The sequence below is a fragment of the Apostichopus japonicus genome, chromosome 15 (genome assembly GCF_037975245.1).
Source record: "Apostichopus japonicus isolate 1M-3 chromosome 15, ASM3797524v1, whole genome shotgun sequence".
Lineage (NCBI taxonomy): Eukaryota > Metazoa > Echinodermata > Holothuroidea > Aspidochirotida > Stichopodidae > Apostichopus > Apostichopus japonicus.
The window spans coordinates 967089-993133 of NC_092575.1; the positions used below are offsets into that span (position 1 = coordinate 967089).

General features: G+C 37.4%; 1 protein-coding gene across 15 annotated transcripts in view; it reads left to right on the forward strand.

The window, feature by feature from the left end:
• The window catches only part of LOC139981442 (uncharacterized), a 46163-nt gene that overhangs the window by 11327 nt on the left and 8791 nt on the right, over positions 1–26045 (forward strand). The window contains exons 8-52 of one of the 15 annotated variants that reach the window (XM_071993814.1): positions 308–614; positions 774–910; positions 1345–1371; positions 2006–2309; positions 2469–2605; positions 3034–3060; positions 3693–3996; positions 4146–4282; positions 4714–4740; positions 5373–5676; positions 5826–5962; positions 6390–6416; positions 7048–7351; positions 7515–7651; positions 8085–8111; positions 8743–9046; positions 9210–9346; positions 9781–9807; positions 10437–10740; positions 10890–11026; positions 11453–11479; positions 12112–12415; positions 12579–12715; positions 13146–13172; positions 13802–14105; positions 14255–14391; positions 14818–14844; positions 15477–15780; positions 15944–16080; positions 16511–16537; positions 17167–17470; positions 17620–17756; positions 18185–18211; positions 18844–19147; positions 19311–19447; positions 19886–19912; positions 20349–20646; positions 20770–20906; positions 21311–21337; positions 21698–21992; positions 22526–22662; positions 23140–23178; positions 23725–24056; positions 24722–24877; positions 25505–25673. In XM_071993814.1, coding sequence (XP_071849915.1) covers positions 308–614; positions 774–910; positions 1345–1371; positions 2006–2309; positions 2469–2605; positions 3034–3060; positions 3693–3996; positions 4146–4282; positions 4714–4740; positions 5373–5676; positions 5826–5962; positions 6390–6416; positions 7048–7351; positions 7515–7651; positions 8085–8111; positions 8743–9046; positions 9210–9346; positions 9781–9807; positions 10437–10740; positions 10890–11026; positions 11453–11479; positions 12112–12415; positions 12579–12715; positions 13146–13172; positions 13802–14105; positions 14255–14391; positions 14818–14844; positions 15477–15780; positions 15944–16080; positions 16511–16537; positions 17167–17470; positions 17620–17756; positions 18185–18211; positions 18844–19147; positions 19311–19447; positions 19886–19912; positions 20349–20646; positions 20770–20906; positions 21311–21337; positions 21698–21992; positions 22526–22662; positions 23140–23178; positions 23725–24056; positions 24722–24877; positions 25505–25673 — 7209 coding nt within the window. The remainder of the gene's footprint in view (positions 1–307; positions 615–773; positions 911–1344; positions 1372–2005; positions 2310–2468; positions 2606–3033; positions 3061–3692; positions 3997–4145; positions 4283–4713; positions 4741–5372; positions 5677–5825; positions 5963–6389; positions 6417–7047; positions 7352–7514; positions 7652–8084; positions 8112–8742; positions 9047–9209; positions 9347–9780; positions 9808–10436; positions 10741–10889; positions 11027–11452; positions 11480–12111; positions 12416–12578; positions 12716–13145; positions 13173–13801; positions 14106–14254; positions 14392–14817; positions 14845–15476; positions 15781–15943; positions 16081–16510; positions 16538–17166; positions 17471–17619; positions 17757–18184; positions 18212–18843; positions 19148–19310; positions 19448–19885; positions 19913–20348; positions 20647–20769; positions 20907–21310; positions 21338–21697; positions 21993–22525; positions 22663–23139; positions 23179–23724; positions 24057–24721; positions 24878–25504; positions 25674–26045) is intronic. The other 14 variants (XM_071993815.1, XM_071993824.1, XM_071993821.1 and 11 more) reach the window with 14 other exon arrangements.

A 26045-nucleotide genomic window follows, 5' to 3' on the forward strand; every position in this document is an offset into this window, starting at 1 on the left:
ACATACTTTAAGCAATTGTTTACTCAGCTTAGCGTGAAATATTGATATCCGATATGGATAGATAGGAAACAAATTCATATTTTTAGGTTAAAATGTAGCTGTTCCGTAAATAATTTCAGATAGCAATTAATTTCAACGTTTTGATTTTCGTGTCGGCTCATGATGGTTAGCGTAACTTGTGATAGGGGTAATAGTTTCTCATTCTCAAGCTAATTTCAAGAACCGCTACCTTGTAGTCATCTTCGGTATTTTAAGATGTTTGGTGGATTTATAGTTTAACGTTTATAGTTTTATTTCTCAACGATAGAAATGCTACAAATCGCTGATCAAACACCTCAGGCCATCATAAGAGGAGCTAATGTGAATATGAGATTTACAGACACTGACCCATACGACACCATGGTTGATACCAGTGTTGTCTTCAATGTTGGTTTCAGTAGCTACTCCGACTCCATAAGAAGTGGAACGCCTCTCTGGGTTCTGAGACTCTTTGCTAGTCAAAACGAAGATGGCACGGGAAACCAAAGAGAACTGTCAGCGCAATTGCTAAACAATGATCAGATGTCATATGGCGTTATTCCTGGAAGACAGCTCCAATTTTCGGGTGGAGAAAGGTAATAATTAAACAGCTTCCTAACACATCTATAGATGGTATTTTACTTTACTGGGTGAACGTCATTCCGTTTATTCAATGTAACTTTCGTATGCAATTACACGAATTATCAAGAAGTAGTATAATTTCGAACCAACTTTATTTCGCCTGTTTCTCACAGCATCGATTTCACTGAGATGGGTCTGGGATCTGACTTTCCTTACATCTGTGCCTCATTAGAGAAGAACCCTGATGCGGACATGGAACTCGTTTTGGGGGAAGATGATACTGTCACGGGATGCCAGGCTCTACCAAGATGTAAGTATATGTCATCCATCTTTTCCACGTTTAGTCCTTGTTCATTTTGGCATGAAGGACGTGGTCACTTCTCAGCGTTAATTTTATATGCGTAGATTGTATTTGACTTTAATTAGTAAATTAATTAAGGAATCCACAAAGCTAGTTCTTTCTAAATGAAATTCTTAGTTCGGATGAAATAAATTATGGTCAACTTACATCAGTGAAGAAAAAAAAACCATTGATGAAATATCAATTTCCAACGTTGCTTCATGTTTACGTGATTGACTTCACTGCTTTCAACATTGAATATTGTCAAAGAACTGAAATGAGAGCGTGAACATGACGATGTCAGAATTAAATAGTGAATCTTTTTTCAATCATTTCGAATGCTTATCAACATTATAATCCGATCGGAAACTTTTGTGTAGTTTATTTCTCTTTCTTATTTTCAGTTCAACAACGACCACGTCCTGTTGTTGGTAAGTAACACTTTTTCTTCAACATTGGGAGGTTTCATGTCAATGCATGTTACTCTCGATAAACAAATGGAAAACGTTTTCACTAGATATTAAGTACAGGTAATGATCCTATTTAGCACGAATCCGATACCAATTGGATATGATATTAGTTGAAAGTTGAAATCACCAAAGGAAGACGTGATATTAGTGTCAGAATGAAATTGCAGGAAAACATTCCCTTTTTCTGCTAACGAAATGTAGATTTGGACTTCAAAGACGACTCTCAGGCAAGACTATGGGTTATGTAAGTCTCATTTCAAGCGTTTCATGGATCCACAAGAGTCTCACCTATCATCATTTTGCAACAAGTAAAAAACAATAGCCTCTCTCGTTCTCTTCCTACATCTCGGGGATCAATTGTGTTGGTAACATAAACATGTAAGGCTACTTCTGTCGACACAGCATTGGTATTTCCTATATATTTCTATTTTTAAGCAAAAAATGCATTTACGATGCCAGCATCTGAACTTGTTTAGAACTTAAACACATACTTCTTTATCAAAAATAAAATGTGTTTAATCAATCACAAAATACGAAGTTGCAGGCCTTGAATCGTCTTGTAATCACCGTCCTCGTTTCATTTCTCTCTTAACAGACGTACCGATCGCTGACCAAACACCTCAGGCCATCATAAGAGGAGCTAATGTGAATATGAGATTTACAGACACTGATCCATACGACGCCATGGTTGATACCACTGTTGTCTTCAATGTTGGTTTCAGCAGCTACTCCGACTCCATAAGAGGTGGAACGCCTCTCTGGGTTCTGAGACTCTTTGCTAGTCAAAACGAAGATGGCACGGGAAACCAAAGAGAACTGTCAGCGCAATTGCTAAACAATGATCAGATGTCATATGGCGTTACTCCTGGAGGACAGTTCCAACTTTCGGGTGGAGAAAGGTAATTATTAAACAGCTTCCTGACACATCTATATATGGTATTTTACTTTACTGGGTGAATGTCTTTCCGTTTATTCAATGTAAATTTCGTATGCAATTACACGAATTATCAAGAAGCAGTATAATTTCGAACCAACTTTATTTCGCCTGTTTCTCACAGCATCGATTTCACTGAGATGGGTCTGGGATCTGACTTTCCTTACATCTGTGCCTCATTAGAGAAGAACCCTGATGCGGACATGGAACTCGTTTTGGGGAAAGATGATACTGTCACGGGATGCCAGGCTCTACCAAGATGTAAGTATATGTCATCCATCTTTTCCACGTTTAGTCCTTGTTCATTTTGGCATGAAGGACGTGGCCACAGTTTTAATTTTATATTCGTAGATTGTATTTGACTTTAATGAGTAAACTAATTAAGGAATCCACAAAGCTACTTCTTCCTAAATGAAACTACTAAATTCGGATGAAGCAAATTTATGGTCAACTTACATCAGTGAAAAAAAAAACCATTGATGAAAATATGAATTTACAGCGTTGCTTCATGTTTACGTGATTGACTTCACAGCTTTCAACTTTGAATATTGTCAAAGAACTGAAATGAGAGCCTGAACATGACGATGTCAGAATTAAATAGTGAATCTTTTTTCAATCATTTCGAATGTTTATCAACAATATAATCCGATCGGAAACTTTTGTAGTTTATTTCTCTTTCTTATTTTCAGTTCAACAACGACCACGTCCTGTTGTTGGTAAGTAACACTTTTCCTTCAACATTGGGAGGTTTCATGTCAATGAATGTTACTCTCGATAAACAAATAAAAAACGTTTTCACTAGATATTAAGTACAGTAATGATCCTATTTAGCACGAATCCGATACCAATTGGATATGATATTAGTTGAAAGTTGAAATCACCAAAGAAGACGTGAGATTAGTGTCAGAATGAAATTGCAGGCAAACATTCCCTTTTTCTGCTAACGAAATGTAGATTTGGACTTCAAAGACGACTCTCAGGCAAGACTATGGGTTATGTAAGTCTTATTTCAAGCGTTTCATGGATCCACAAGAGTCTCACCTATCATCCTTTTGCAACAAGTAAAAAACAATAGCCTCTCTCGTTCTCTTCCTACATCTCGGGGATAAATTGTGTTGGTAACATAAACATGTAATGCTACTTCTGTCGACACAGCATTGGTGTTTCCTATATATTTCTATTTTTAAGCAACAAATGCATGTACGATGCCAGCCTCTGAACTTGTTTAGAACTTAAACACATACTTCTTTATCAAAAATAGAATGTGTTTAATTAATCACAAAATGAGAAGTTACAGGCATTGAATCGTCTTGTAATCACCGTCCTCGTTTCATTTCTCTCTTAACAGACGTACCGATCGCTGATCAAACACCTCAGGCCATCATAAGAGGAGCTAATGTGAATATGAGATTTACAGACACTGATCAATACGACGCCATGGTTTATACCAGTGTTGTCTTCGATGTTGGTTTCAGCAGCTACTCCGACTCCATAAGAAGTGGAACGCCTCTCTGGGTTCTGAGACTCTTTGCTAGTCAAAACGAAGATGGCACGGGAAACCAAAGAGAACTGTCAGCGCAATTGCTAAACAATGATCAGATGTCATATGGCGTTATTCCTGGAGGACAGTTCCAACTTTCGGGTGGAGAAAGGTAATAATTAAATAGCGTCCTAACACATCTATACATGGTATTTTACTTTACTGGGTGAATGTCATTCAGTTTATTCAATGTATATACGAAATACCAAGAAAGTAGTATAAGCAACTTCGAACAAACTTGATTTCGCCTGTTTCTCACAGCATCGATTTCACTGAGATTGGTCCGGGATCTGACTTTCCTTACATCTGTGCCTCATTAGATAAGAACCCTGGTGCGGATATGGAACTCGTTTTTGGGCAAGATGATACTGTCAAGGGATGCCAGGCTCTACCAAGATGTAAGTATGTCATCCATCTTTTCCACGTTTAGTCCTCGTGAATGTTGGCATGTCGGTCGTGGCCACTTCTCAGCGTTAGTTTTACTGCATATATTATACTTGTCTGTAATTAGTAAACTAATTAAGGAATCCACAAAGCTAGTTCTTCCTAAATGGAACTTCTTAGTTCGAATGAAACCAATTTATGGTCAACTTACATCAGTGGATAAAAAAAACATTGATGAAAATATGAATTTACAGCGTTGCTTCATGTTTACGTGATTGACTTCACTGTTTCAACATTGAATATTGTCAAAGAACTAAAATGAGAGCGTGAACATGACGATGTCAGAATAAAAAATTCAATCCTTTTTTCAATCATTTCGAATGTTATCAACAATATAATCCGATCGGAAACTTTTTTGTAGTTTATTTCTCTTTCTTATTTTTAGTTCAACAACGACCACGTCCTGTTGTTGGTAAGTAACACTTTTTCTTCAAAATCGAAAGGTTTCATGCCAATGAATGGTACTCTCGATAAACAAATAAAAAACGTTTTCACTAGATATTAGGTACAGTAATGATCCTATTTAGCACGAATCCGATACCAATTGGATATGATATTAGTTGAAAGTTGAAATCACCAAAGAAGACGTGAGATTAGTGTCAGAATGAAATTGCAGGCAAACATTCCCTTTTTCTGCTAACGAAATGTAGATTTGGACTTCAAAGACGATTCTCAGGCAAGACTATGGGTTATGTAAGTCTCATTTCAAGCGTTTCATGGATCCACAAGAGTCTCACCTATCATCCTTTTGCAACAAGTAAAAACCAATAGCCTCTCTCGTTCTCTTCCTACATCTCGGGGATCAATTGTGTTGGTAACATAAACATGTAATGCTACTTCTGTCGACACAGCATTGGTATTTCCTATATATTTCTATTTTTAAGCAACAAATGCATGTACGATGCCAGCCTCTGAACTTGTTTAGAACTTAAACACATACTTCTTTATCAAAAATAGAATGTGTTTAATTAATCACAAAATGAGAAGTTACAGGCATTGAATCGTCTTGTAATCACCGTCCTCGTTTCATTTCTCTCTTAACAGACGTACCGATCGCTGATCGAACACCTCAGGCCATCATAAGAGGAGCTAATGTGAATATGAGATTTACAGACACTGATCAATACGACGCCATGGTTTATACCAGTGTTGTCTTCGATGTTGGTTTCAGCAGCTACTCCGACTCCATAAGAAGTGGAACGCCTCTCTGGGTTCTGAGACTCTTTGCTAGTCAAAACGAAGATGGCACGGGAAACCAAAGAGAACTGTCAGCGCAATTGCTAAACAATGATCAGATGTCATATGGCGTCATTCCTGGAGGACAGTTCCAACTTTCGGGTGGAGAAAGGTAATAATTAAACAGCTTCCTAACACATCTATACATGGTATTTAACTTTACTGGGTGAATGTCATTCCGATGATTCAATGTATATACGAAATATCAAGAAAGTAGTATAAGTAACTTCGAACAAACATTATTTCGCCTGTTTCTCACAGCATCGATTTCACTGAGATTGGTCCGGGATCTGACTTTCCTTACATCTGTGCCTCATTAGATAAGAACCCTGGTGCGAATATGGAACTCGTTTTTGGGCAAGATGATACTGTCAAGGGATGCCAGGCTCTACCAAGATGTAAGTATGTCATCCATCTTTTCCGCGTTGAGTCCTCGTGAATTTTGGCATGTCGGTCGTGGCCACTTCTCAGCGTTAATTTTATGTGCGTAGATTATACTTGTCTGTAATTAGTAAACTAATTAAGGAATCCACAAAGCTACTTCTTCCTAAATGAAACTACTTAGTTCGAATGAAACCAATTTATGGTCAACTTACATCAGTGAAAAAACCACTGAAGAAAATATGAATTTACAACGTTGCTTCATGTTTACGTGATTGACTTCACAGCTTTCAACATTGAATATTGTCAAAGAACTGAAATGAGAGCCTGAACATGACGATGTAAGAATTAAATAGTGAATCTTTTTTCAATCATTTCGAATGTTTATCAACAATATAATCCGATCGGAAACTTTTGTAGTTTATTTCTCTTTCTTATTTTCAGTTCAACAACGACCACGTCCTGTTGTTGGTAAGTAACACTTTTCCTTCAACATTGGAAGGTTTCATGTCAATGAATGTTACTCTCGATAAACAAATAAAAAACGTTTTCACCAGATATTAAGTACAGTAATGATCCTATTTAGCACGAATCCGATACCAATTGGATATGAAATTAGTTGAAAGTTGAAATCACCAAAGAAGACATGAGATTAGTGTCAGAATGAAATTGCAGGCAAACATTCCCTTTTTCTGCTCACGAAATGTAAATGTTGACTTCAAAGACGACTCTCATGAAAGACTATGGGCTATGTAAGTCTCATTTCAAGCGTTCCATGGATCCACAAGGGTCTCACCTATCATCATTTTTGCAACAAGTAAAAACAATACGCTTTTACGTTCTCTTCCTAAATCTCGGTGATCAATTGTGTTGGTAACATAGACATGTAATACTTCTTCTGTCGACACAGCATTGGTGTTGTCTTTACTTTTCTATTTTTGAGCAACAAATGTATTTACGATGCCAGCCTCTGAACTTGTTTAGAACTTAAACACATACTTCTTTATCAAAAGTAAAATGTGTTTAATTAATCACAAATTCGAAGTTGCAGGCATTGAATAGTCTTGTAATCACCGTCCTCGTTTCATTTCTCTCTTAACAGACGTACCGATCGCTGATCAAACACCTCAGGCCATCATAAGAGGAGCTAATGTGAATATGAGATTTACAGACACTGATCCATACGACGCCATGGTTGATACCACTGTTGTCTTCAATGTTGGTTTCAGCAGCTACTCCGACTCCATAAGAGGTGGAACGCCTCTCTGGGTTCTGAGACTCTTTGCTAGTCAATACGAAAATGGCACGGGAAACCAAAGAGAACTGTCAGCGCAATTGCTAAACAATGATCAGATGTCATATGGCGTCATTCCTGGAAGACAGTTCCAATTTTCGGGTGGAGAAAGGTAATAATTAAACAGCTTCCTAACACATCTATAGATGGTATTTTACTTTACTGGGTGAACGTCATTCCGTTTATTCAATGTAACTTTCGTATGCAATTACACGAATTATCAAGAAGTAGTATAAACAATTTCGAACCAAATTTATTTCGCCTGTTTCTCACAGCATCGATTTCACTGAGATGGGTCTGGGATCTGACTTTCCTTACATCTGTGCCTCATTAGAGAAGAACCCTGATGCGGACATGGAACTCGTTTTGGGGGAAGATGATACTGTCACGGGATGCCAGGCTCTACCAAGATGTAAGTATGAGTCATCCATCTTTTCCGCGTTTAGTCCTTGTACATTTTGGCATGAAGGACGTGGGCACTTCTCAGCATTAATTTTATATGCGTAGATTGTATTTGACTTTAATGAGTAAACTAATTAAGGAATCCACAAAGCCAGCTCTTCCAAAATGAAATTCTTAGTTCGGATGAAAAAAATTATGGTCAACTTACATCAGTGAAGAAAAAAAAATCATTGATGAAAATATGAATTCACAACGTTGCTTCATGTTTACGTGATTGACTTCATAGCTTTCAACATTGAATATTGTCAAAGAACTGAAATGAGAGCCTGAACATGACGATGTAAGAATTAAATAGTGAATCTTTTTTCAATCATTTCGAATGTTTATCAACAATATAATCCGATCGGAAACTTTTGTAGTTTATTTCTCTTTCTTATTTTCAGTTCAACAACGACCACGTCCTGTTGTTGGTAAGTAACACTTTTCCTTCAACATTGGAAGGTTTCATGTCAATGAATGTTACTCTCGATAAACAAATAAAAAACGTTTTCACTAGATATTAAGTACAGTAATGATCCTATTTAGCACGAATCCGATACCAATTGGATATGAAATTAGTTGAAAGTTGAAATCACCAAAGAACACATGAGATTAGTGTCAGAATGAAATTGCAGGCAAACATTCCCTTTTTCTGCTCACGAAATGTAAATGTTGACTTCAAAGACGACTCTCATGAAAGACTATGGGCTATGTAAGTCTCATTTCAAGCGTTCCATGGATCCACAAGGGTCTCACCTATCATCATTTTTGCAACAAGTAAAAACAATACGCTTTTACGTTCTCTTCCTAAATCTCGGTGATCAATTGTGTTGGTACCATAGACATGTAATACTTCTTCTGTCGACACAGCATTGGTGTTGTCTTTACTTTTCTATTTTTGAGCAACAAATGTATTTACGATGCCAGCCTCTGAACTTGTTTAGAACTTAAACACATACTTCTTTATCAAAAGTAAAATGTGTTTAATTAATCACAAATTCGGAGTTGCAGGCATTGAATAGTCTTGTAATCACCGTCCTCGTTTCATTTCTCTCTTAACAGACGTACCGATCGCTGATCAAACACCTCAGGCCATCATAAGAGGAGCTAATGTGAATATGAGATTTACAGACACTGATCCATACGACGCCATGGTTGATACCACTGTTGTCTTCAATGTTGGTTTCAGCAGCTACTCCGACTCCATAAGAGGTGGAACGCCTCTCTGGGTTCTGAGACTCTTTGCTAGTCAATACGAAAATGGCACGGGAAACCAAAGAGAACTGTCAGCGCAATTGCTAAACAATGATCAGATGTCATATGGCGTCATTCCTGGAAGACAGTTCCAATTTTCGGGTGGAGAAAGGTAATAATTAAACAGCTTCCTAACACATCTATAGATGGTATTTTACTTTACTGGGTGAACGTCATTCCGTTTATTCAATGTAACTTTCGTATGCAATTACACGAATTATCAAGAAGTAGTATAAACAATTTCGAACCAAATTTATTTCGCCTGTTTCTCACAGCATCGATTTCACTGAGATGGGTCTGGGATCTGACTTTCCTTACATCTGTGCCTCATTAGAGAAGAACCCTGATGCGGACATGGAACTCGTTTTGGGGGAAGATGATACTGTCACGGGATGCCAGGCTCTACCAAGATGTAAGTATGAGTCATCCATCTTTTCCGCGTTTAGTCCTTGTACATTTTGGCATGAAGGACGTGGGCACTTCTCAGCATTAATTTTATATGCGTAGATTGTATTTGACTTTAATGAGTAAACTAATTAAGGAATCCACAAAGCCAGCTCTTCCAAAATGAAATTCTTAGTTCGGATGAAAAAAATTATGGTCAACTTACATCAGTGAAGAAAAAAAAATCATTGATGAAAATATGAATTCACAACGTTGCTTCATGTTTACGTGATTGACTTCATAGCTTTCAACATTGAATATTGTCAAAGAACTGAAATGAGAGCGTGAACATGACGATGTCAGAATTAAATAGTGAATCTTTTTTCAATCATTTCGAATGTTATCAACAATATAATTCGATCGGAAACTTTTTTGTAGTTTATTTCTCTTTCTTATTTTCAGTTCAACAACGACCACGTCCTGTTGTTGGTAAGTAACACTTTTTCTTCAACATTCGAAGGTTTCATGTCAATGCATGTTACTCTCGATAAACAAATGGAAAACGTTTTCACTAGATATTAAGTACAGGTAATGATCCTATTTAGCACGATTCCGATACCAATTAGATATGAAATTAGTTAAAAGTTGATCATCAAGAGGACGTGAGATTAGTGTCAGAATGAAATTGCAGGAAAACATTCCCTTTTTCTGCTCACGAAATGTAGATTTGGACTTCAAAGACGACTCTCAGGAAAGACTATGGGTTATGTAAGTCTAATTTCAAGCGTTTCATGGATCCACAAGAGTCTCACCTATCATCCTTTTGCAACAAGTAAAAAACAATAGCCTCTCTCGTTCTCTTCCTACATCTCGGGGATCAATTGTGTTGGTAACATAAACATGTAATGCTACTTCTGTCGACACAGCATTGGTGTTTCCTATATATTTCTATTTTAAGCAACAAATGCATGTACGATGCCAGCCTCTGAACTTGTTTAGAACTTAAACACATACTTCTTTATCAAAAATAAAATGTGTTTAATTAATCACAAAATGAGAAGTTACAGGCATTGAATCGTCTTGTAATCACCGTCCTCGTTTCATTTCTCTCTTAACAGACGTACCGATCGCTGATCAAACACCTCAGGCCATCATAAGAGGAGCTAATGTGAATATGAGATTTACAGACACTGATCAATACGACGCCATGGTTTATACCAGTGTTGTCTTCGATGTTGGTTTCAGCAGCTACTCCGACTCCATAAGAAGTGGAACGCCTCTCTGGGTTCTGAGACTCTTTGCTAGTCAAAACGAAGATGGCACGGGAAACCAAAGAGAACTGTCAGCGCAATTGCTAAACAATGATCAGATGTCATATGGCGTTATTCCTGGAGGACAGTTCCAACTTTCGGGTGGAGAAAGGTAATAATTAAATAGCGTCCTAACACATCTATACATGGTATTTTACTTTACTGGGTGAATGTCATTCAGTTTATTCAATGTATATACGAAATACCAAGAAAGTAGTATAAGCAACTTCGAACAAACTTGATTTCGCCTGTTTCTCACAGCATCGATTTCACTGAGATTGGTCCGGGATCTGACTTTCCTTACATCTGTGCCTCATTAGATAAGAACCCTGGTGCGGATATGGAACTCGTTTTTGGGCAAGATGATACTGTCAAGGGATGCCAGGCTCTACCAAGATGTAAGTATGTCATCCATCTTTTCCACGTTTAGTCCTCGTGAATGTTGGCATGTCGGTCGTGGCCACTTCTCAGCGTTAGTTTTACTGCATATATTATACTTGTCTGTAATTAGTAAACTAATTAAGGAATCCACAAAGCTAGTTCTTCCTAAATGAAACTACTTAGTTCGAATGAAACCAATTTATGGTCAACTTACATCAGTGAAAAAACCACTGATGAAAATATGAATTTACAGCGTTGCTTCATGTTTACGTGATTGACTTCACAGCTTTCAACATTGAATATTGTCAAAGAACTGAAATGAGAGCGTGAACATGACGATGTCAGAATTAAATAGTGAATCTTTTTTCAATCATTTCGAATGTTTATCAACAATATAATCCGATCGGAAACTTTAGTAGTTTATTTCTCTTTCTTATTTTCAGTTCAACAACGACCACGTCCTGTTGTTGGTAAGTAACACTTTTCCTTCAACATTGGGAGGTTTCATGTCAATGAATGTTACTCTCGATAAACAAATAAAAAACGTTTTCACTAGATATTAAGTACAGTAATGATCCTATTTAGCACGATTCCGATACCAATTGGATATGAAATTAGTTGAAAGTTGAAATCACCAAAGAAGACGTGAGATTAGTGTCAGAATGAAATTGCAGGCAAACATTCCCTTTTTCTGCTCACGAAATGTAAATGTTGACTTCAAAGACGACTCTCAGGAAAGACTATGGGCTATGGAAGTCTCATTTCAAGCGTTCCATGGATCCACAAGGGTCTCACCTATCATCATTTTTGCAACAAGTAAAAACAATACGCTTTTACGTTCTCTTCCTAAATCTCGGTGATCAATTGTGTTGGTAACATAAACATGTAATACTTCTTCTGTCGACACAGCATTGGTGTTGTCTTTACTTTTCTATTTTTAAGCAACAAATGTATTTACGATGCCAGCCTCTGAACTTGTTTAGAACTTAAACACATACTTCTTTATCAAAAGTAAAATGTGTTTAATCAATCACAAAATACGAAGTTGCAGGCATTGGATAGTCTTGTAATCACCGTCCTCGTTTCATTTCTCTCTTAACAGACGTACCGATCGCTGATCAAACACCTCAGGCCATCATAAGAGGAGCTAATGTGAATATGAGATTTACAGACACTGATCCATACGACGCCATGGTTGATACCACTGTTGTCTTCAATGTTGGTTTCAGCAGCTACTCCGACTCCATAAGAGGTGGAACGCCTCTCTGGGTTCTGAGACTCTTTGCTAGTCAATACGAAAATGGCACGGGAAACCAAAGAGAACTGTCAGCGCAATTGCTAAACAATGATCAGATGTCATATGGCGTCATTCCTGGAAGACAGTTCCAATTTTCGGGTGGAGAAAGGTAATAATTAAACAGCTTCCTAACACATCTATACATGGTATTTTACTTTACTGGATGAACGTCATTCCGTTTATTCAATGTAACTTTCGTATGCAATTACACGAATTATCAAGAAGTAGTATAAACAATTTCGAACCAAATTTATTTCGCCTGTTTCTCACAGCATCGATTTCACTGAGATGGGTCCGGGATCTGACTTTCCTTACATCTGTGCCTCATTAGAGAAGAACCCTGATGCGGACATGGAACTCGTTTTGGGGGAAGATGATACTGTCACGGGATGCCAGGCTCTACCAAAATGTAAGTATGAGTCATCCATCTTTTCCACGTTTAGTCCTTGTACATTTTGGCATGAAGGACGTGGCCACTTCTCAGCATTAATTTTATATGCGTAGATTGTATTTGACTTTAATGAGTAAACTAATTAAGGAATCCACAAAGCTAGTTCTTCCAAAATGAAATTCTTAGTTCGGATGAAAAAAATTATGGTCAACTTACATCAGTGAAGAAAAAAATCATTGATGAAAATATGAATTCACAACGTTGCTTCATGTTTACGTGATTGACTTCACAGCTTTCAACATTGAATATTGTCAAAGAACTGAAATGAGAGCGTGAACATGACGATGTCAGAATTAAATAGTGAATCTTTTTTCAATCATTTCGAATGTTATCAACAATATAATTCGATCGGAAACTTTTGTAGTTTATTTCTCTTTCTTATTTTCAGTTCGACAACGACCACGTCCTGTTGTTGGTAAGTAACACTTTTTCTTCAACATTCGAAGGTTTCATGTCAATGCATGTTACTCTCGATAAACAAATAAAAAACGTTTTCACTAGATATTAAGTACAGGTAATGATCCTATTTAGCACGATTCCGATACCAATTGGATATGAAATTAGTTAAAAGTTGATCATCAAGAGGACGTGAGATTAGTGTCAGGATGAAATTGCAGGAAAACATTCCCTTTTTCTGCTCACGAAATGTAGATGTTGACTTCAAAGACGACTCTCAGGCAAGACTATGGGTTATGTAAGTCTTATTTCAAGCGTTTCATGGATCCACAAGAGTCTCACCTATCATCCTTTTGCAACAAGTAAAAAACAATAGCCTCTCTCGTTCTCTTCCTACATCTCGGGGATCAATTGTGTTGGTAACATAAACATGTAATGCTACTTCTGTCGACACAGCATTGGTGTTTCCTATATATTTCTATTTTAAGCAACAAATGCATGTACGATGCCAGCCTCTGAACTTGTTTAGAACTTAAACACATACTTCTTTATCAAAAATAAAATGTGTTTAATTAATCACAAAATGAGAAGTTACAGGCATTGAATCGTCTTGTAATCACCGTCCTCGTTTCATTTCTCTCTTAACAGACGTACCGATCGCTGATCAAACACCTCAGGCCATCATAAGAGGAGCTAATGTGAATATGAGATTTACAGACACTGATCAATACGACGCCATGGTTTATACCAGTGTTGTCTTCGATGTTGGTTTCAGCAGCTACTCCGACTCCATAAGAAGTGGAACGCCTCTCTGGGTTCTGAGACTCTTTGCTAGTCAAAACGAAGATGGCACGGGAAACCAAAGAGAACTGTCAGCGCAATTGCTAAACAATGATCAGATGTCATATGGCGTTATTCCTGGAGGACAGTTCCAACTTTCGGGTGGAGAAAGGTAATAATTAAATAGCGTCCTAACACATCTATACATGGTATTTTACTTTACTGGGTGAATGTCATTCAGTTTATTCAATGTATATACGAAATACCAAGAAAGTAGTATAAGCAACTTCGAACAAACTTGATTTCGCCTGTTTCTCACAGCATCGATTTCACTGAGATTGGTCCGGGATCTGACTTTCCTTACATCTGTGCCTCATTAGATAAGAACCCTGGTGCGGATATGGAACTCGTTTTTGGGCAAGATGATACTGTCAAGGGATGCCAGGCTCTACCAAGATGTAAGTATGTCATCCATCTTTTCCACGTTTAGTCCTCGTGAATGTTGGCATGTCGGTCGTGGCCACTTCTCAGCGTTAGTTTTACTGCATATATTATACTTGTCTGTAATTAGTAAACTAATTAAGGAATCCACAAAGCTAGTTCTTCCTAAATGAAACTACTTAGTTCGAATGAAACCAATTTATGGTCAACTTACATCAGTGAAAAAACCACTGATGAAAATATGAATTTACAGCGTTGCTTCATGTTTACGTGATTGACTTCACAGCTTTCAACATTGAATATTGTCAAAGAACTGAAATGAGAGCGTGAACATGACGATGTCAGAATTAAATAGTGAATCTTTTTTCAATCATTTCGAATGTTTATCAACAATATAATCCGATCGGAAACTTTAGTAGTTTATTTCTCTTTCTTATTTTCAGTTCAACAACGACCACGTCCTGTTGTTGGTAAGTAACACTTTTCCTTCAACATTGGGAGGTTTCATGTCAATGAATGTTACTCTCGATAAACAAATAAAAAACGTTTTCACTAGATATTAAGTACAGTAATGATCCTATTTAGCACGATTCCGATACCAATTGGATATGAAATTAGTTGAAAGTTGAAATCACCAAAGAAGACGTGAGATTAGTGTCAGAATGAAATTGCAGGCAAACATTCCCTTTTTCTGCTCACGAAATGTAAATGTTGACTTCAAAGACGACTCTCAGGAAAGACTATGGGCTATGGAAGTCTCATTTCAAGCGTTCCATGGATCCACAAGGGTCTCACCTATCATCATTTTTGCAACAAGTAAAAACAATACGCTTTTACGCTCTCTTCCTAAATCTCGGTGATCAATTGTGTTGGTAACATAAACATGTAATACTTCTTCTGTCGACACAGCATTGGTGTTGTCTTTACTTTTCTATTTTTAAGCAACAAATGTATTTACGATGCCAGCCTCTGAACTTGTTTAGAACTTAAACACATACTTCTTTATCAAAAGTAAAATGTGTTTAATCAATCACAAAATACGAAGTTGCAGGCATTGGATAGTCTTGTAATCACCGTCCTCGTTTCATTTCTCTCTTAACAGACGTACCGATCGCTGATCAAACACCTCAGGCCATCATAAGAGGAGCTAATGTGAATATGAGATTTACAGACACTGATCCATACGACGCCATGGTTGATACCACTGTTGTCTTCAATGTTGGTTTCAGCAGCTACTCCGACTCCATAAGAGGTGGAACGCCTCTCTGGGTTCTGAGACTCTTTGCTAGTCAATACGAAAATGGCACGGGAAACCAAAGAGAACTGTCAGCGCAATTGCTAAACAATGATCAGATGTCATATGGCGTCATTCCTGGAAGACAGTTCCAATTTTCGGGTGGAGAAAGGTAATAATTAAACAGCTTCCTAACACATCTATACATGGTATTTTACTTTACTGGATGAACGTCATTCCGTTTATTCAATGTAACTTTCGTATGCAATTACACGAATTATCAAGAAGTAGTATAAACAATTTCGAACCAAATTTATTTCGCCTGTTTCTCACAGCATCGATTTCACTGAGATGGGTCCGGGATCTGACTTTCCTTACATCTGTGCCTCATTAGAGAAGAACCCTGATGCGGACATGGAACTCGTTTTGGGGGAAGATGATACTGTCACGGGATGCCAGGCTCTACCAAAATGTAAGTATGAGTCATCCATCTTTTCCACGTTTAGTCCTTGTACATTTTGGCATGAAGGACGTGGCCACTTCTCAGCATTAATTTTATATGCGTAGATTGTATTTGACTTTAATGAGTAAACTAATTAAGGAATCCACAAAGCTAGTTCTTCCAAAATGAAATTCTTAGTTCGGATGAAAAAAATTATGGTCAACTTACATCAGTGAAGAAAAAAATCATTGATGAAAATATGAATTCACAACGTTGCTTCATGTTTACGTGATTGACTTCACAGCTTTCAACATTGAATATTGTCAAAGAACTGAAATGAGAGCGTGAACATGACGATGTCAGAATTAAATAGTGAATCTTTTTTCAATCATTTCGAATGTTATCAACAATATAATTCGATCGGAAACTTTTGTAGTTTATTTCTCTTTCTTATTTTCAGTTCGACAACGACCACGTCCTGTTGTTGGTAAGTAACACTTTTTCTTCAACATTCGAAGGTTTCATGTCAATGCATGTTACTCTCGATAAACAAATAAAAAACGTTTTCACTAGATATTAAGTACAGGTAATGATCCTATTTAGCACGATTCCGATACCAATTGGATATGAAATTAGTTAAAAGTTGATCATCAAGAGGACGTGAGATTAGTGTCAGGATGAAATTGCAGGAAAACATTCCCTTTTTCTGCTCACGAAATGTAGATGTTGACTTCAAAGACGACTCTCAGGCAAGACTATGGGTTATGTAAGTCTTATTTCAAGCGTTTCATGGATCCACAAGAGTCTCACCTATCATCCTTTTGCAACAAGTAAAAAACAATAGCCTCTCTCGTTCTCTTCATACATCTCGGGGATAAATTGTGTTGGTAACATAAACATGTAATGCTACTTCTGTCGACACAGCATTGGTGTTTCCTATATATTTCTATTTTAAGCAACAAATGCATGTACGATGCCAGCCTCTGAACTTGTTTAGAACTTAAACACATACTTCTTTATCAAAAATAGAATGTGTTTAATTAATCACAAAATGAGAAGTTACAGGCATTGAATCGTCTTGTAATCACCGTCCTCGTTTCATTTCTCTCTGAACAGACGTACCGATCGCTGATCAAGCACCTCAGGCCATCATTAGAGGAGCTAATGTGAATATGAGATTTACAGACACTGATCAATACGACGCCATGGTTTATACCAGTGTTGTCTTCGATGTTGGTTTCAGCAGCTACTCCGACTCCATAAGAAGTGGAACGCCTCTCTGGGTTCTGAGACTCTTTGCTAGTCAAAACGAAGATGGCACGGGAAACCAAAGAGAACTGTCAGCGCAATTGCTAAACAATGATCAGATGTCATATGGCGTTATTCCTGGAGGACAGTTCCAACTTTCGGGTGGAGAAAGGTAATAATTAAATAGCGTCCTAACACATCTATACATGGTATTTTACTTTACTGGGTGAATGTCATTCAGTTTATTCAATGTATATACGAAATACCAAGAAAGTAGTATAAGCAACTTCGAACAAACTTGATTTCGCATGTTTCTCACAGCATCGATTTCACTGAGATTGGTCCGGGATCTGACTTTCCTTACATCTGTGCCTCATTAGATAAGAACCCTGGTGCGGATATGGAACTCGTTTTTGGGCAAGATGATACTGTCAAGGGATGCCAGGCTCTACCAAGATGTAAGTATGTCATCCATCTTTTCCACGTTTAGTCCTCGTGAATGTTGGCATGTCGGTCGTGGCCACTTCTCAGCGTTAGTTTTACTGCATATATTATACTTGTCTGTAATTAGTAAACTAATTAAGGAATCCACAAAGCTAGTTCTTCCTAAATGGAACTTCTTAGTTCGAATGAAACCAATTTATGGTCAACTTACATCAGTGGATAAAAACTATTGATGAAAATATGAATTTACAGCGTTGCTTCATGTTTACGTGATTGACTTCACAGCTTTCAACATTGAATATTGTCAAAGAACTGAAATGAGAGCGTGAACATGACGATGTCAGAATTAAATAGTGAATCTTTTTTCAATCATTTCGAATGTTTATCAACAATATAATCCGATCGGAAACTTTTGTAGTTTATTTCTCTTTCTTATTTTCAGTTCAACAACGACCACGTCCTGTTGTTGGTAAGTAACACTTTTCCTTCAACATTGGAAGGTTTCATGTCAATGAATGTTACTCTCGATAAACAAATAAAATACGTTTTCACTACATATTAAGTACAGTAATGATCCTATTTAGCACGAATCCGATACCAATTGGATATGATATTAGTTGAAAGTTGAAATCACCAAAGAAGACGTGAGATTAGTGTCAGAATGAAATTGCAGGCAAACATTCCCTTTTTCTGCTCACGAAATGTAAATGTTGACTTCAAAGACGACTCTCAGGCGAGACTATGGGTTATGTAAGTCTCATTTCAAGCGTTCCATGGATCCACAAGGGTCTCACCTACCATCATTTTTGCAACAAGTAAAAACAATACGCTTTTACGTTCTCTTCCTAAATCTCGGTGATCAATTGTGTTGGTAACATAAACATGTAATGCTTCTTCTGTCGACACAGCATTGGTGTTGTCTTTACTTTTCTATTTTTAAGCAACAAATGTATTTACGATGCCAGCATATGAACTTGTTTAGAACTTAAACACATACTTCTTTATCAAAAATAAAATGTGTTTAATCAATCACAAAATACGAAGTTACAGGCATTGAATCGTCTTGTAATCACCGTCCTCGTTTCATTTCTCTCTTAACAGACGTACCGATCGCTGATCAAACACCTCAGGCCATCATAAGAGGAGCTAATGTGAATATGAGATTTACAGACACTGATCCATACGACGCCATAGTTGATACCACTGTTGTCTTCAATGTTGGTTTCAGCAGCTACTCCGACTCCATAAGGGGTGGAACGCCTCTCTGGGTTCTGAGACTCTTTGCTAGTCAATACGAAAATGGCACGGGAAACCAAAGAGAACTGTCAGCGCAATTGCTAAACAATGATCAGATGTCATATGGCGTTACTCCTGGAGGACAGTTCCAACTTTCGGGTGGAGAAAGGTAATAATTAAACAGCTTCCTAACACATCTATACATGGTATTTAACTTTACTGGGTGAATGTCATTCCGTTTATTCAATGTAACTTTCGTATGCAATTACACGAGTTATCAAGAAGTAGTATAAACAATTTCGAACCAAATTTATTTCGCCTGTTTCTCACAGCATCGATTTCACTGAGATGGGTCTGGGATCTGACTTTCCTTACATCTGTGCCTCATTAGAGAAGAACCCTGATGCGGACATGGAACTCGTTTTGGGGGAAGATGATACTGTCACGGGATGCCAGGCTCTACCAAGATGTAAGTATGAGTCATCCATCTTTTCCACGTTTAGTCCTTGTACATTTTGGCATGAAGGACGTGGCCACTTCTCAGCGTTAATTTTATATGCGTAGATTGTATTTGACTTTAATTAGTAAACTAATTAAGGAATCCACAAAGCTAGTTCTTCCTAAATGAAATTCTTAGTTCGGATGGAAAAACAATTAAGGTCAATTTACATCAGTGAAAAAAAAAAACCATTGATGAAAATATGAATTCACAACGTTGCTTCATGTTTACGTGATTGACTTCACTGCTTTCAACATTGAATATTGCCAAAGAACTGAAATGAGAGCGTGAACATGACGATGTCAGAATTAAATAATGAATCTTGTTTCAACATTTCGAATGTTGTAACTATTATAATCCGACCGGAAAGTTTGGTACTTTAACTTTATTTTTCTTTCATATTTTCAGTTCAACAACGACCACGTCCTGATGTTGGTAAGTAACATTTTTCCTTCAACACCACAAGGTTCCATCTCAATTGATAAGACGTGAAATTTGAGATATGTCCTTCAGAGACCATCCTGCAGCTCCGGCTACAATAGGCCAATAAAATGCAATAAACACAGGAATGTCATCGGTCTGCAAGGTTCTTTGCTTTCATGTCTTTTCTTCCATTAACCTCGTCAACAATTCATAGTAATAACACGCAAATCGAATGTTCTCCTCTCACGTGCTCGTAATCAATTGTGTTACTTTGTAAGGAGTACTATGTTTTACACATATTCGAGAGTCGATGCCGAAGCTAACTAGTAAAGAACAAGCAATTATTTCGTTTCTAGATGTCTTTTTTAAACTATTTGTCTCAACTACCCAGAATACTGTAGTTACACGTCTCGCAAGATAACTTCCAAATTCCTTCCTCATGTTCCAGTGATCGCTGAACAGAGCCCCCAAGCCATCGTTAGAGGTGCCAATGTTAACATACGATTTACAGACATAGATCCGTACGACGCCATGGTCGATACCAGTGTTGTATACAATGTCATTTTCAGCAACGTCTCGGACGCCATAGAAGGCGGAACGCCTCTGTGGATGCTGAGACTCTTTGCCAGTCAAAACGAAGACGGCACAGGGAAGCATAAGGAACTTTTAGAGCAGTTGCTAGACAATGATCAGATGTCACATGGCGTTACTCCTGGCGGTCAATTACAATTGAGAAGTTACGAAAGGTAATTTGTTTAGTGCAGGTTTCTGACAAATATTGATGTGCTTTAAGCAATTTCGGTTCCTTTTTTTTCAAAGCAAGTATTTGGAATATAAATTGAGTAAATTCAATTCTACATTCTTCACAGCATCGTTTTTACTGATATTGGTCCGGATTCGGAGTTTCCTTACATCTGTGCGTCATTGGAGAAGAACCCTGATGCATATATGGAAATTAATTTCGCGGACGCTAGTGCTGTTACAGGATGCGAAGCATTACCAAGATGTATGTATGCTGTACAGTTTGTCCACGTTATGCTTTGAAAATTATTTAAAGCTTCTTTAAACTTTCTAATGCGCACTTTCTCAGCTGTGCATTCAAGAAAATGAATGTGTAATCCATGACAATTGATACCGTATCTGAGAACGAATTGATCATCGATTTCTGGTTAACTCGATTCCAAAACAATGAGGTGTATCATTAAACAAACGTACCTCTGCATATATCTTTTTCGTTCAGTAAATAAATATACATATCACTTCGATCGAATTCTTATAAAAATAATGAAAGATAATTCTAAATAAGAACTATCAAAGTGTTTCAATAATAATTTGCAAGGATTATGTACCATTGAATCAGACCGAATTGTTTCTGATAAAGAAATATATTTCTGTTTCGTTTCTTCTCAGTTTCACATCAAGCACGTCCAGTTGATGGTAAATAGCAACTTTGACCTTCTATGCTCACTTTGTTATTAACTTGATGCTTAATTACCTTTGCAACTCGTTTGGCAACCATATTATACTTTTGTTTCGAATTATTCAAATATTTGTATCAAGTTTGTTATATCATAATCCAGATATGAAATTACATGAGATGGACACTGATGGTATATTGACCTTTTTAACCTTTACTAGCTATGTATGATTTCATGCAAAATTTAAGTACTTTCGTTCTGCCTGATATAGAGTTTAACATAACATCAACAACAACAATAATACTAATAACGTTTAACACAAAACGCCAAGGCTGACAATTGCTTCTATCCTTTTTCTTCTGTTTTTTTAATCATACAGGTCTTCCTTTGAGTCAGCAAGTTCATCTGGTGCAACATAACACAAGAATCAGTACATCCCGTGCTGATCCTTCGAGCAACGTGATGGTTGCAACAGTGCAATATCTTCTGAGGTTTCCGCCATCTACATACATCTTCGCGGGGGATAATCCTCTTTGGCTACTGGAACTTTTTGCAAGTCAAAATGATGATGGAACGGGCTCAAAGAAATTGATCTCTCCCCAGCTTTTAGACCATGAACAAATGTACGAAGCCGTTCAGCCACGAGATGTGATAAGTTTCACAGCAAGTGAAAGGTAAAGGTGTTTGTACTATTCCAGTGTCAAACCTTGTCCAGTGCTTGATATACTGTATGTGCCATAGACCACTACTGTTGGGGAAGACGGGAGGTGGAGGGGGAGGGGGCAATATAGGGTGGTCAGTGTGTGAAAGGAAAAGGGATAACTTTTGTTCTCATTGATCATGTATTTTATTTATAATTCTTTGTTGCATGAAAAGTTATTTTCTATTTGGGCGGAGTTTATTTCTTGTCAGACAAAAGGTAACAAGTTAGTTAGTCTAACTCTCCTAAGTATTTTGAAAAGTGTCGTAGCTGCATACATATAAAAGGTGAAGGTCGATAGATGCGGACATTAGAAGTCCCTCTCTCCGGATCCATTGTATCTTTCCGCTTAAAATTTATGATAGTATTTCAGAATTGTTATCAAACAGTTGTTAATGACTAAAACTCCAAAGCAAAATTGTCTAGAACGCCTCGTGTGTCACAATTAATATAACCATGCATGCGGCATTGCAATTACAAATTTCGTTAATCCTCTTTGCACCAAAGCTTTGAAGCAGATGAAATTGGAGCTGGTACGGATCTGCCTTACATCTGTTCCTCACTTAACTCTCATCCTCTAGCAAATTTCGAATTGATCAATGGAGAAGACAATTTCATAACAACATGCGAAGAATTGCTCTTGCGTAAGTCTTTACATGCTAACATCACACAGAAAATGTATAAAGTATCAAGTCAAAACACACGTAAGACAGAGAGACAGCTCATTATTGCTCTTAATTTTTTTTAAGTAGCTTAACTGTTCTGTATTAGCTATTAGAATTAGCTGAATAAACCGAGATCGGTATTGCACTGAAGGAGAAAACAAAATTAGACCATGAATCGGATGGTAGTTACAATGATTTCACTCTAGGTGTTACAGCTTCAAGCAGCACCAATTACATGCCTAATTGATATGGTCTTCGCCCCAAAAATGTAACCGCTATGAAAGTATTATTCAAGCAATATATGCAAAACAATCTTAGCAACGTAGGCCCATTTTTGTACTTTCTACCACTAATATCGCAACCGAAGCAACACAAGTTGTTTTCTAAAGAGTAGGCACATTGTTACGTAATTTCATCCCATTTATGGTAAATTTAACAAATATTCTTATTTTGTAGCTCACTCGCTCAGCCAAGAGGAAGAACAACATGCAGAAGGTATTGAATCTTTGTTGTATTGTTCATAAAGAGCCAACGATTGATTGATATATGTATATTCTACGATATCCGATTGAAGTGAACTTTGTCTCATGTTAGAGATACATGTAACTGTATATGTTCCTCCCAGAAACAGAGCCTGCACCCCCAGTATTGTAAAAAGAAAAAACACAAAGTTGCCTCTTCTCTTCATAAATATGAAGTGCCCATTTGATAAAAAAGTGCCCTTTTGTAGAAATAATTACAACATAACAGTAATTTAAAGTGTCCTGTGGTTGAAAAATTACGAAAAATTGTAATTAAAAAGTTCACTTCGGTTGAGAAACACTCAAATACTCGAATTAGCGAATGGTAAGCGGAATTAGCAGCCTCCAAATCAAAGTCATAAGTGTCAATGCTCCTCGGAGTTTGTGCCCCTTCCCCAGGATCAACCCTCTTCGGCAATCGCCGCAAGGGAGGAAAAGAAAAATTAGCTTACAGTATTTGCCCATGAACACGTGACTCGATTTACGAACACAAGATATTACTCTCACATTGATACAACAGCATCCAAGACTGCCGCATGCCGTATATGGGGTGATCCTCATCTGAAATCATTCGATGGCTATGGACATTCTTTTCAAAACGTTGGCGAATATGTCGCCGTGCAAACTTGTAAAGATGACGAGCGAACGGTTCCGACGTTTCAGTTGTCATTCGAAACATTCCGAAGGCGTCCATCAATACCAGTGTCATATATTCGAGAGTACACACTGAAATACAACGGCGAAGTTTACGCATTAACTCACCCGAGTAAGGTTTCCGTAAATGGCGTGACAGTAACCTTACCCTTCACAGATCACAACGGCGTCAGGGTACATTATGCTGCACCCCATCAGGTAAACATTCTTGTACCCCATCAGGTGCCGGCATTAATTCTATTTAATGCCCGTATTAACTATATTTAATGCCGGTATTAATTCTATTTAATACCGGTATATAACAAGCTCAAAATTCGCTAATGTGAATGGCCTATTTAATGCCGGTATTAATACTATTAAATACCGGTATATATATACCATTTAATGTCGGCATATATTCATTTTCATGTTTTGATACCGGCATATAATTTATTTATTGCGGGCACATAATGTATTTATGAAGGATATAAATGCTTTTTATGTCCGTATATATTAAAATTAATACCGTTCTTTAATTTGTTGAATACTGGCATATGAAGCTGCATGGTGATTGGCTGATAACTAATGTCGGTATTAAAAAGAATTAATACCGGTAATAATTTTAATTCATACGGACATTAAATCGCTAATTATTTCCCGTATGGCCTACCATAAACGGTTACTGCAGTAAGATTCGATGGATGTCGTTTGACGTAGCCTGTATATGTTGCGGGTTTCCATAGATGTCATCGGTAGCTATGACGTAACAACCAATAAGGTCAAATCAAGCTCTTCCAGGCTCGAAAGCTATATTTATGGGTCATCTTGAAGGATTTTTTAGGGTCTTATAGTTTCTAAAAATCCATGTTTTATTAACGCTTTAGATCCTTACCACCGATTTTGGTTTAGTCATCCGTCTGGACAATCTACACAACAGTGACGTAACGCTTACAGATATATTTATGGGCAAAGTATGCGGACTCTGTGGAAACTATGACATGGTTAGAGGGAATGAATGTCATTACAGGAACGGAACACAGGTGAGGTATTAATCAGCTATGCAAAGGTTTAACTATGGGTATAGTCTCTATGTTAGCTCCTACAAGAATTCAATCATCTGAAGAGTTTGTGCTCATAATTTCCATGTTAGTAAACAGTCTCTAAGATATCACCTCCCCCCCCCCCTCCGTCCCCTCCCCGAAGAGTAACGGATATGTAAAAATTAGATACTCGATAACAACCTTGTCTTTGTTATGTAATTAAAAAACATATTCATGGAAGGAGTAAAGTTAACACAAAAGCATGTTGGAAATACAGATTCGAGAATATAAGTAGATCAGGTAAGGTTTGAAGCTGCTGTTTATTTATTTGTTTGTTGTCGTGGTGTTTTTGCCCTTCATGAGGTCTCTAACTGACTACGTACAGAAAGGTGTTAAGGGAGCACTCCCATTCCCATTTGTTGTTGTAACTGTTGTTGTTATTGTTGTTATTTAACATCTGTTCTCGAATAGAATGAACTCTACGCTCTAAAAACCATTCAAATGTGATTCCATGAAATGCGTGCAAGAGGGCAAGGGAATTTAGGCGTCAGCGTAACATATATGTTGGTATTACAATATTAAGGTCCATAATATCAAATTAAAAAGTTTGGTTTATTGCTTGAACAGATGCAGCGTCGAAATGAAGAATGTAAACAAGTTTTCGTCAACGAATGGACTGATGAAACTCCAGACCTCCCTTACCCAGAGCACATTAAAGATTTTAGACCATGTGGAGAAGGTTCTACCCTGTATGATGAGGCTACTACACACTGTGGCATATTAAACGATCCCACAGGTACAAACATCACATGTATAGCGCTGTTGTTGTTGTTGTATGAATTACACATGTTTTATGTACAGTTAATAATATTGCGTAGTGTTGTCGAGTTGCATATTATGTATCATTTTGTACAGTCTATACATCCTATGCTCGACTGGTTAACACCTCAGCACCAGCAATAAACATGTTCCCAATTTACACGTTATGTCATCAAGTCTGGTATATCCTTAAACTCCCAACTACTACTCTCGTAATACGACCATGCCCCCTGCCTTTACATCAATAACGTGAATGTATCACCATAAATATATTTTCATCATAAGTTGACAAGCATAGGCCTATATTTAAATATATTAAAGCTCACAAATTGTAAATGTGCATGGTTAT